This window comes from Neoarius graeffei, chromosome 12 (genome assembly GCF_027579695.1).
Source record: "Neoarius graeffei isolate fNeoGra1 chromosome 12, fNeoGra1.pri, whole genome shotgun sequence".
In the NCBI taxonomy this organism is placed as follows: Eukaryota; Metazoa; Chordata; class Actinopteri; order Siluriformes; family Ariidae; genus Neoarius; species Neoarius graeffei.
In genome coordinates, this window is record NC_083580.1 from 17,357,702 (window position 1) to 17,370,304 (window position 12,603).

At 40.3% G+C, this 12,603-nt stretch overlaps 1 protein-coding gene across 1 annotated transcript in view; it reads left to right on the forward strand.

The window, feature by feature from the left end:
• unc5da (unc-5 netrin receptor Da) overlaps positions 1 to 12,603 on the forward strand; it is a 168,138-nt gene that overhangs the window by 46,612 nt on the left and 108,923 nt on the right. Inside the window, exon 4 of the mRNA XM_060936616.1 lies at positions 437 to 540. Within this exon, the coding sequence (XP_060792599.1) occupies positions 437 to 540 (104 nt within the window). The remainder of the gene's footprint in view (positions 1 to 436; positions 541 to 12,603) is intronic.

Sequence of the window (12,603 nt, forward strand, 5' to 3'; positions counted from 1 at the left end):
AACTGCTGAAAAAGTTAATGCTGACACTTTTCTGTTTTAGCCAGCATTAACTTTTTCAGCAGTTTGTGTGTCAGTAGCTATTCTGTGGGATTGGACCATACGGGCTAGCCTTCGTGCTCCATGCAAATCAGTGAGCCTTCAACACCAAGATCCTGTCGCCTTTTCACTGGTTGTGCCAATGTGCCACAAGATGTCCCATTTTGGAGATGCTCAGACCCAGTCATCTTGCCATCACAATTTGGCCCTTGTCAAAGTCACTCAGATCCTTACACTTGCCCATTTTTCCTGCTTCCAACACATCGACTTCAAGAACCGACTGTTCTCTTGCTGCCTACCCCTTGACAGATGCCATTATAATGAGATAATCAATGTTATTCACCTCACCTGTCAGTGGTTTTAATTTTATGGCTGATTGGTGTGTGTGTGTGTGTTTCAGACCTAAGAAAGAACTTTGAGCAGGAGCCTCAGGGGACAGAGGTGCCGATTAAAGGCATGATTGTCCTCCACTGTCGTCCTCCAGAGGGAGTTCCTCAAGCTGAGGTTAGTGAAGCAAACAGTCAAAATGTACAAAAAAAGTAAATAAATAAAACCCTACCCAGATGTTTAATTATTGTTTTATCCTGGGAATAGTTCACTGCCATTGGTAAATCAAAAAAAAAAAAAAACCTGACCGTTTTATCTTACCCATTTTATATTAAATAAGCATGTAGAGGATTTTTTTTGTTGTTGAAAAATGTTAAGGGGAGCCAGTGATTATTTTGTTTGTTGTTGTTCTTTTTATATACATTTTATCTGTTTTTAAATCTATTGTGTTGCTCAAATTTTATTTGACCTCATCCATTTTTCCATTTTTAAAGCTTTGCACCAGTAATGGAGCATTGTGGTAGCATGCATTGTCTAGTTTTCCTCTTGCATTTTTGTCTTTTTCTTTACTTTTTTGAAGCACACAATACATTTCAAATGTATTAATTTTATACTGGAATCTAAAGTGTCTTCCCAAATTGCAATTTCCTAAAATGAATTTCAATCCACTCCATTTTTAACGTTTTACATTAAAGAAATGATGAAATGTTTGCCTTTTCCACAAAAAGGCTTGGTGGCTAAGAGCTGGTCTATGTTATCATGATAAAGGATGTGAACTGATTTATTCAGCCAGCTATTCTGAGAACGTTACGTGCTCTCATTTTCTCTTTGTCTTTCTGTCACTCCCTTTTAGGGTTGTAAGGACAGAATGTCTCACCCCTGTCATGTATCATTGAAAACTACTGTCACTTGCTGTCTTTTTCTCCTGTTTTGGCTACATTTAGCTTTAACTTTTCAGTGGTTTGAGTAGAATGTGAAGGTGTGTGTGTGTGTGCGCATCAGTGGTGAACCGTTACTATTAGAGCTGGGACTTCAGCTCAGCCAAAGCTTCACCAGACACACCAAAAAAGCAACAGGACAAAATTTTTTGCAAGGGATTAGCGGCAAGCTGCCAGGTCGCTCCATTGTGTGTAGTTGTCGATGTTGATTTTCAGAGTAACTAAGTAAATTACACAGGAAAATGAATACTTAGGTCTGAGTGAAAAATACTGTGGCAAGCATGCAGCGTGGAGGAAAAGTCTGGAGACAGAAATTTTAGTTTCTTGGTCGTTAACCTGTGCTACTTGCTCTCGATAGCACTGGTTTGACTGCTTTATTAGCATTCGCTAACACTACTGATGAACGCTACACTGGCTGGAAGGTTACTTCACTGCTGCACTGATGGCGCCGACTCATGGTTGCGTTGGCCTTCGAGAAGGCCTAGTGTGATAAAATTTTGGTCCCTCCCACTATAAATCAACATCTGATTGGTTAATTCATCTGTCACTTCCTACATATGGTAAACATACACTGCCATGGCCTTCTGTACTGACAATGAAGTCCTAACCAATGAGTGAGCCAGCTCTAAACACTTCTCAGCCTAGAGACAACAAACAAAAATTCTAATTGGATAACTCGATTTTAATGTTTTCAGGACAGTGACCCTTTCTTTCTGAAGCAAATTTGATCAAAATGAGGCCAAATTAGAAAAGAATAATTATCATGACATTATGAAAGAATGAAAAAAATATAACATTTGAAATGCTGATATGTTTGGGCCTTCTCTGAAGGCCTAGAAGGCCCTGACGGTTCCCCTCTGTTGTGTGTGTGTATGCGCGCGCATGTGTGTGCGCATGTGTGTGATTTGTAACATGTGCTACTACGTCCTGACCATCTGTCCCACCTAAACTCTCTCTTAAAGATAACTTGTGCATACAGTTTACTTAAGCATGGTCATGAGGAGGGGGAAAGAAATTACTGTCACTCTCTCAGTTCACGATTTGAAGTTCTAAAACTAGCAAAATTGTATGTTTTGGATAACGTGTACTCTCCTCAACAGATAATGTGTCAACAATTCAGTCAGTTACAGACCATAAGTCATTTAGGGAGTATATTTTCAAGCATACTTTATATACTGTATAATTAATGCATATCGAGATACTGAGAGCACTCAGAACACACACCTCCCTTGGCATTATTGAGAACAAGAGAATTTACAGGAGGGCATTAAAGGCAGGGCCGCGTGAACCCTTGCCGAGGCCCTGGGCAGACACCCCCCCGAGGCCCCACCCCCGCCTGTTGTCAACTGCGCTCAGCAAATTCACCCCCTCAGACATGCCTGTAGACACAGAAACTTAAATAATGGCAGTGGCACAATTAGAAATACTATTGAATGATAAAACTTTATATCCATCAACACCTATTTAATCGAGAAAAAGCAATGGTGAAATAGGCAATTGCATGGTGAAAAAATCCATCAGACATCACGGTTAACAAGTCTGGTTAACTAAAGTTTAGCCTCAAGAAGCCTTTGAATGAGTGAGTCAATGAACAACATGTTAAGAACATAACCTAGGCCTACAACAGTTTCTTTAGTATTCAGAACAAGAACATTCATTTGGTATATAACCGTTCGTTTTCATTTTGGAATCCAGGCAACTTTTAACTTATGAAAACAAAGAGCAATAACAAAGAAAGAAAAATATCTTGCTTCTCAGAAATAAATCTCAAAATGTTAGGCTATGTGAAACATTTCATCCTTTCACACACGTAATGTCCCAAACAGCAGTGGCACACAGCTTTGCGCATTCAGTTTGACAGCCATGGGTCAACTTAAAAGGGCACTTTCCTACTTTTCTGGAACGCGAAGTCATTAATTAAATCATTGAACTCAAGCTGGCATAGCGTGTGAAGACATGGTGGACAGTAATCATATTGACAATGACGGGTGATTTATGCGACGGGACAAGGTGGGCTTCCTTACGGGTGGTGAAATGCATCAAAAATGTTATCAATATGATCAAAACTTCTGAAAATATCGTTTCATATTTTCCGATCTCGCTACCTCCGAGGCCCCCTAGTGGCCGAGGCCCTGGGCAGCTGCCCATGAAGCCCATTAGGATAACGCGTCCTTAATTAAAGGCACATGTGCTTTACCGCTCTCATACCAGCTCCAGTAACAGAGCATTTTGTGGGCATTTGGAGGAGAGTACAAATTCATCTAAACATGGACAACAACATGAGTTTATTCTTCTGAAAACCCAAAATAGAAAAATCGAGAGCATGACTCAAGTCAGTTCTGTACACCTATTGTGATTTTGTGACCTTGATTTCATGGTTGTTAGATTAAGCTGTGCGCATGAAATGAAAGAGAAAAAAAAACATTTCAATTTGGGGCCTCTCAAGGGCTCCATACTCTCTATCTTGCTTCTTCTTTCTTTCTCTATACTGAGGGGACAAGTTATGATCTCTGGCTTTTTTTGCTGTAGTAAACAATAAACTGAAATCCATGAACAATGCTGAAAAACAAACAAACAGATGCATCAGAAATACGCTTGAACAGAAACCTGAAAACAGGGCTTGGAACAAACTACTCAAGAGCTTAACACAGAACAGGTGACCACATTACGGTAGTCAACCAGTGACAGGAGAGGTCAGAGTCAGGATTAGAAGAGAAAAAAAATACTAATGGCAAAGTAAACAAAAAGTCCCTCCTGTGCCAGAACCCGGTCTTCTCAGGCAGTCTTCTGTCCCAGTACTAACCAGTCTTTTCAACAGTGTTATAGGCGAGTCACTAAACCTAGAGTCTGAGTCCAGTCTCGAGTCCCCAATGTTCAAGTCCGAGTCAAGTCCAAGTCATTAAAGAAAATTTCGCGTCGAGTCTGAGAACAAGACTCCAAATGCACCATTTGATGGTGGCTGTTGCTGCCTTTATATGAAACCATCTCTACTACTGAGTTGGACTAACGTTACTGCTTGACTGCCCCATTTTAGTTAATAGGCTACAGATAAAAAACTTGTTCATTGCTCAGCAAGCCCCGCCCACTATCAACAGGGCAAATAACATGAGAGAGGCTTAACACTAGCTAGTTCATCGGTCAGCAAGCAAGTCCCACTATCAACAAAGCAATGAACAGTATGTCACTTACTTCTCTAGGTGGAGTCTCGCCAAATGACGATTGAAGTTCGAGGTTATCGCCATCATCTCCTCAATAGTTCTACATATGGAACACATAGCGGTGCATTTTTTCCCACTGCATGAGAAGTCTGTATAAGCAAAGCAGACAATCCTAGGGGCATTCTCTCCAGGCATTTTAGCACCATTAATGTTACAAACCCGATTCCAAAAAAGTTGGGACAAAGTGCAAATTGTAAATAAAAACGGAATGCAATAATTTACAAATCTCAAAAACTGATATTGTATTCACAATAGAACATAGAGAGCATATCAAATGTCAAAAGTGAGACATTTTGAAATTTAATGCCAAATATTGGCTTATTTGAAATTTCATGATAGCAACACATCTCAAAAAAGTTGGGACAGGGGCAATAAGAGGCTGGAAAAGTTAAAGGTACAAAAAAGGAACAGCTGGAGGACCAAATTGCAACTCATTAGGTCAATTGGCAATAGGTCATTAACATGACTGGGTATAAAAAAAAGCATCTTGGAGTGGCAGCGGCTCTCAGAAGTAAAGATGGGAAGAGGATCACCAATCCCCTAATTCTGCGCTGACAAATAGTGGAGCAATATCAGAAAGGAGTTTGACAGTGTAAAATTGCAAAGAGTTTGAACATATCATCATCTACAGTGCATAATATCATCAAAAGATTCAGAGAATCTAGAAGAATCTCTGTGCGTAAGGGTCAAGGCCGGAAAACCATACTGGGTGCCCGTGATCTTCAGGCCCTTAGATGGCACTGTATCACATACAGGCATGCTTCTGTATTGGAAATCACAAAATGGGCTCAGGAATATTTCCAGAGAACATTATCTGTGAACACAATTCACCGTGTTCAAAGAAGAAGCCGTATCTAAACACGATCCAGAAGCACAGACGTCTTCTCTGGGCCAAGGCTCATTTAAAATGGACTGTGGCAAAGTGGAAAACTGTTCTGTGGTCAGACGAATCAAAATTTGAAGTTCTTTATGGAAATCAGGGACACCGTGTCATTCGGACTAAAGAGGAGAAGGACGACCCAAGTTGTTATCAGCGCTCAGTTCAGAAGCCTGCATCTCTGATTGTATGGGGTTGCGTTAGTGCATGTGGCATGGGCAGCTTACACATCTGGAAAGACACCATCAATGCTGAAAGGTATATCCAGGTTCTAGAGCAACATAAACTCCCATCCAGACGATGTCTCTTTCAGGGAAGACCTTGCATTTTCCAACATGACAATGCCAAACCACATACTGCATCAATTACAGCATCATGGCTGCATAGAAGAAGGGTCCGGGTACTGAACTGACCAGCCTGCAGTCCAGATCCTTCACCCATAGAAAACATTTGGCACATCATAACGGAAGATATGACAAAAAAGACCTAAGACAGTTGAGCAACCAGAATCCTACATTAGACAAGAATGGGTTAACATTCCTATCCCTAAACTTAAGCAATTTGTCTCCTCAGTCCCCAGACGTTTACAGACTGTTGTAAAGAGAAAAGGGGATGTCTCACAGTGGTAAACATGGCCTTGTCCCAACTTTTTTGAGATGTATTGTTGTCATGAAATTTAAAATCACCTAATTTTTCTCTTTAAATGATACATTTTCTCAGTTTAAACATTTGATATGTCATCTATGTTCTATTCTGAATAAAATATGGAATTTTGAAACTTCCACATCATTGCATTCCGTTTTTATTTACAATTTGTACTTTGTCCCAACTTTTTTGGAATCGGGGTTGTAGTTTGTTCCTGAACATGATGTATGAACAGGTGAATGTGCATTCTCTTGCACAAAATTAGTATAAAAATTAATGTGGATATAAATATCTTATGCCAAATTATTATGGCATGTTAGAAAAAATAAAGAAAAATTCAGAGTCCTCGTCTCCAATTTACAAGTCCGAATGCAGTTAATGCACAAGTCTGAGTCATCAGTGCTCAAGTCCAAGTCAAGTCATGAGTCCTTAAAATTAGGGCACGAGTCGGACTTGAGTGCTACAAGCCTGCTTTTGAGACACATTGGGCTGTGCTGATCTCCATTTCTGTAGCCCGCGGCCTCTCGCCTATTATATAGCTAGGGTTACCGGGGGGGGGTAGTCCTCTGGTAACCACAAGAGTTTGACTCCCTACTCTCATCTGTATTGTGGCGTGCCTCCCCAGATGGTAGTAGGTACCATTTTTAGTTCATCCGGCTGCAGGCCAGGCCAGATGAGCTTATGCAATCACACGTCATCCGTTGTCTATCTGCAATTTACAAAAATTGCTTCTCCTCCTACAGAATTGATCAGATTTCGATCAAACTCACATACAATGTTCCCCAGGATAGTGTGCATAAAATTTGTCAAGATGGTGGCACCACCTGTCATATTTATGATTTTATGGGTGCCTTGGCCGCTGTGAGCTACAGCCTCCATCCATTATCTGTAACCGCTTATCCTGTGCAGGGTCGCAGGCAAGCTGGAGTCTGTCCCAGCTGAGTATGGGTGAGAGGCAGGGTACACCCTGGACAAGTCGCCAGGTCATCACAGAGCTGACACATAGAGACAGACAACCATTCACATTCACACCTATGGTCAACATAGAGCCACCAATAAGCATAAACTGCATGTCTTTGGACTTTGGGGGGGGGAACCGGAGCACCTGGAGGAAACCCATGCAGACACGGAAAGAACATGCAAACTCCACACAGAAAGGTCATCGTCAGCCGCTGGGCTTGAACCCAGGACCTTATTGCTGTGAGGCAACAGTGCTAACCACTACATCATCATGCCAACCCAGCTACAGCCTCATTAAGGCTATTTTTATGATAGTCTTTGGTATGACCCGACCATGAGTAGAACTCACGATCTCCTGGTCGAGAGGTGGACACGATAATTACTAGGCCAGCTCACAGTAAACAAATGTAAACTCAAAACAAATGGCATAAGAAGCAGGGTTTGTTGTGCTCAGAAACATAGGGGGAACATGTGGAACAAGCAGAAGACACTAACCTGAGCTCAAGACCGAACCTGGAACCCAAGAGCATAGAGCACAATCTGGTGTACTGTGGCATAATTGTAAAAAAGCAGACAGACATTTTCATTCTGGTTATACTTCAATTTGAAGTTTCTTATCTTGTTTTGCACATGTGAATACTCTCGAATAATGTTCATATAAACTAGCTCCTAGTTTCAAAACTGCCATGTTGAGATTTCAAATGTCACACCCCTTGTTCTGTTCCACCCACATCAGTGAACATGGTTTATTTCTGACTAATAAATTAATAATGAGCTGGCATTATACCAACAAATTATGCTTTCATTAGCTACAAACATGGAGGCATTTTTTTTTATTTCATTTTTAGTTTTCTTTTGATGAAAAAAATCTCGATAAGGTGGGTTGTGTTCAAGTGTCCAGGCCACTGTATCCCCAAGGCTGAAACTGGTGTCTCTCTTTCATGGAATTAGGCCCCTGAGAGCAGGCAGTTCTGCTAGCAGTGGGAGATCAGATAGAAAATGATAACACCTACTTGACTTCTCACATGAACAAAGCTGTGGTGAACAGAGAGAATGGAATATGAGGACAGTTATGTGTTATGCCATGGTACCATGTCAACACTGGCATTCACCATTTATTAGGAATAAGAATACTGAGTTATAAATCCACTATTTATTAAGACCAAAATAATGAAAAGGGCTGGTCTGCTTTAGTTTTATGGAAATGGTTCGACCACTAAAACAGCCATTGGTGAAAATGTGCTCAAAAAGGATTTCTATTTCTTATGACAATAAGTCTTTGGATGTTGCCTTTCATTACAGGCAAGGTAATAGCTCATATATTGTGCTTTCGAGAGGCACTGCTTTTAGTTTGGAGATGTCAGGCATAAAATTTGGAGCAGCAGGGGAGCTCGACAACTGAAATGCCTGAATTACAGCGGGAACAGATTCTCAGTATGGATATGTGTATATCTTTTGACACAGCTTAAAAGGTTTGGCAAAATGAATAAAAGTAATCTTCTTGATTTCACCAAATTTCACAGATCATTTTACTAAATTACTAAGACTCACATCACTTATATGATTTTTTGAGCACTTGAAGACCTAATCACTGATCGATCTTTTTGTATTATGAATGATGTAATTGACAATCCCCCCCAGTCCTCATAATTTTGAGCCATTCTCATAAGAGCTCTGCAAATTTCTGCTACTGATCAATAATCTCTATATTTTTGCTTGACACGAAAGTACTTACTAAATATTTGGCATTGAACGAGCTTTTGGGCATTGTTTTTGAAGGAGTAAGTCTTTTTATAAGTAAAATGTTAATATTACAGGCGGCATCTTGGTGTAGTGGTTAGCACTGTCGCCTCACAGCAAGAAGGTTCTGGGTTCAAGCCCAGTGGCCAATTGGGGCCTTGCTGTGTGGAGTTTGCATGTTCTCCCTGTGTCTACGTGGGTTTCCTCTGGGTGCTCCGGTTTCCCCCACAGTCCAAAGATATGCAGGTTAGGCTATTTGGTGGCTCTAAATTGACCGTAGGTGTGAGTGTGAATGGTTGTTTGTCTCTATGTGTCAGCCCTGCGATGACCTGGCGACTTGTCCACAGTGTACCCTGCCTTTCACCCATAGTCAGTTGGGATAGGCTCCAGCTTGCCCATGACCCTGCACAGGATAAGCGGTTACAGATAATGGATGGATAGATATTCATATTGCAATTGGATGATCATGATCTATATTTAAGTTATTCCACGAAATCGAGTCGTACTATAAGCCATGTATGATGAGATTGAGTAGAGTAATTGTTTCATTCTATCCACATCCACTGGATTTTGAGAAACAGAGCATTTTTATTTTTTGCAAATTTGATAAATAAAAACTTTATACAAAACGTCAGACAGTATCATTTCTTCTTAGAATGTAAACAAACTGGCAAAATGACGGTAGCAACTTGTGAAAAATGCTATAATAATAATAATTATTATTATTATTATTATTGAAAAATAAAAAAGATATATTCTTACCATCAAATACTTTTATTCCATATTCTGTTGCTTTTTTATTTTTACAGGGTTTTGTTTTCAAGTAGAGTTTTTATTTCATCCTCAGTTGGTTCAGTAACACAGTCTGCCATGTTCCTCTTCTTCTTTAGGTAATTTTGGTGCTTGGCAAACCTGCTTAAAGGTTTAAGCAGGTGCATTACTGCCACTGACTGGGCTGGAGTGTGGAACAGGAGATACGGAGGGGAATATTCTTTTAGCTATTTCTGTTTCTTTTAAATATTTGATAAAGTGATGTATCTGACTTGATGCGCTCCACCATTTTGTTTTTCTCTATTCACTGTATATAAGCTGATGTCCTCATAGTAGAGTTGCCAATCAGAGCGTGTGATTGCTCATACCCAGTGAATATTCACAGAATAATACTCACTATGGCCACAGAAAAATGGTCATATTATTTGCACAGAGGTGATATGATATTTCCTTTTTTTTCTAAAGAAGAAATCTTGCTCTACTTTTTTATACTGTTTTCTCATAATGGTTTACATATCTCTTCTTAAGACCATGGATACAAATATTGGCCAAAATATGAAGAGGTAATAAGAAGGATGAGTTATATATAGTGATGTATGATCCAACAATGCAGAAAGTGAGATAGAGTGAGGAACAAGAGACATGCATGTGCTTGGAATAATGTTCAGATGATGTATAAATGCAAAAGCAATAAAGTAAGCACGGGTCAGTTTGAAAGAAAAGTGAAAATACCCTGGTTGCAAAAAGTTAAATACTTTAAACACAATGTGTACCTCGGCTTTATTTGTTTTCAGTCAGTGCTTTATACTGGATTTTGGGACTCATTGTGGATGGGACACCAGTCCATTTCAGGGCACTGTGCGCACACACACACACACACACACACACACACACACACACATTCACACCTGGGGCGATTTACTCTAGCCAATCCACCTACTGTCATGTTTTTGGAGATGAAAGGAAACTGGAGAACTCAAAGGAAACCCAAAAGGACACAAGAAGTTCATGCAAAACATGACACAGATAGTAGCTCAGGATTAAACTGTGGACCCTAGTTGTGGAGTGGCAACGACCCTCTGTTTCATGCCCAATGGGACTATTTCTGTTGTTGTACAGTGTTGCTATATAGCAGAGTACCTTAAAATACCCTTTAAATAATCAAAACATTGAGCAAATATGTCATTCCAAGTGACAGAAACCCTATTAGTGTTGTAGTACTTGACCACTTTTTGAAGGCCTCAGTCTCATCTCAGAATTGACCCTATTTTTACTCTGTCTTGGACACAGAGACTCAGGATTTTATTTCAAGACTGGTCAAGACCACAACTGTGGGGATTTCATTAAATTGCCTGTGTATTGTCTGGTTTATTTGGTAACATCATTACCGTGATTGGATGTAAAACTTCTAGCTTCAAATGCAACCAATAATATGACTCACTGTTAATTTAAATTTTTTGTTACAGTAAATGGCTGTCACCCTCCCCCATCCCCCTTCACACTCACTGGTCTGGTCCTCGTCTTGCCCTGCTTTGGTCTTGACTTGGTCTCAGTCCCTCCCAAGTCTTGGTTTTGTCTTGGTCTCGATACACTCTGGTCTTGGTCATGACTTGGTCTCGGTGTAGGTGGTCTTGACTACAACATTAAACCCTATTTTCCATGAGGGTAGAATAATGTGTACAGTAGAGGCCACAGAAAAGTTTCTTCTTCATTCTTTATGGAAGTCTGACAAATAGGTTCCTTAAAGGGGTACAAAATATAATATATACGGTTGCTGATGTGACAAAGTAACGTATTCTTAAGTATTCTATCAAATTTATGTACTAGAAAACAACGAAATATCTTGGTAATTGTAAATATAATACTTTATACGCTAAACCGCACAAGAGTCGCCATTTTTAAAAGACCATGACGTCAGCGCTACCCACTGCACTAGCGGAACTCTCTGAAATAGAGGAGATAAGCATGTAATCATGGCGTCGGGCGCATCAAGTGAAAGTGACAGCTCTGTCGAATCATATGAAGAGATCCCGCAAGACACACTGCAAGCAGGCTATGGCTTAGAAGGGTACCAGTTTGAACCTAGGAGAGGTACTCTCGACTCCGGTGATGAAATAAGAGAAGAAAGCTCGGATGACGGCGAGGATGAGACTGATGCTGACCATGGGCATGGCGAGCGTGGGGCAGAGCGTCTGCGTGCAGGTGACACGGCGTGGTGCTCGTGCAGAAAATGTAACGTGGAGTTGCTCACGAGTCCAGCAGAATTTATTTGCTGCAATGAGATAGGCGCCACCCGTGGACTTGCGAAATTGTCGCAAGAGGCAGAAACAGGTATTTCACACGTGCTATTCCCAACCTCAATGAGCCAACACAACTGGGTACATACATACGTTATGAGTGTTACGCAGAGAAAATGAACGTGCATTCTGATTGGATAAAATTAATATCATGGCGGGCTGTTCAAACTGCGGAAATAGTTTGCTCGAGCTACTTTCAAAACACTATAACTTTCCAACCTTAGAACAAAAAACTTTTGTAAGTCTTGAATAAGGTTAATCAATGTGTGTTTTATTGTTATATTTACTCTATATATTGCCCTCTGTTCCCCTTTAAACATAAATAGCAGTAGAAGTGGGTGTAAATGTAAACTGCTTTAGCAAGATATAGATTATGAAAATGTGTGCACTGTTGGTGCAAAAAAAAAATTTATATATATATATATATATATATATATATATATATATATATATATATATATAGACTGTCAGGGAATAGTAGGAGAAGGTGGATGCAAGTGCAGATTATTTATTACATGAAGTACAAACATAGCAACCAAGACTAGGAAAACAAGAACTACAAACATGTGGATATGAGGCAAATTAGTTGATGAGGGCCCTTTGGTTGACAGGGTTCATTGGGAGCACTACCCTTAGTGTAGATGGCAGATGTGATGTCCTCCACCAGCCAGTGAGGTGGAATGATCTCTTCCATATAACCAAGGGGTGATGCAACATCCAAGGCAGAGCACAAGAACAGAGTGATGGCCACTGTGCAGCCAGTGGGTGGAGCGAAGTCCAAGGTGTAGCCAGAG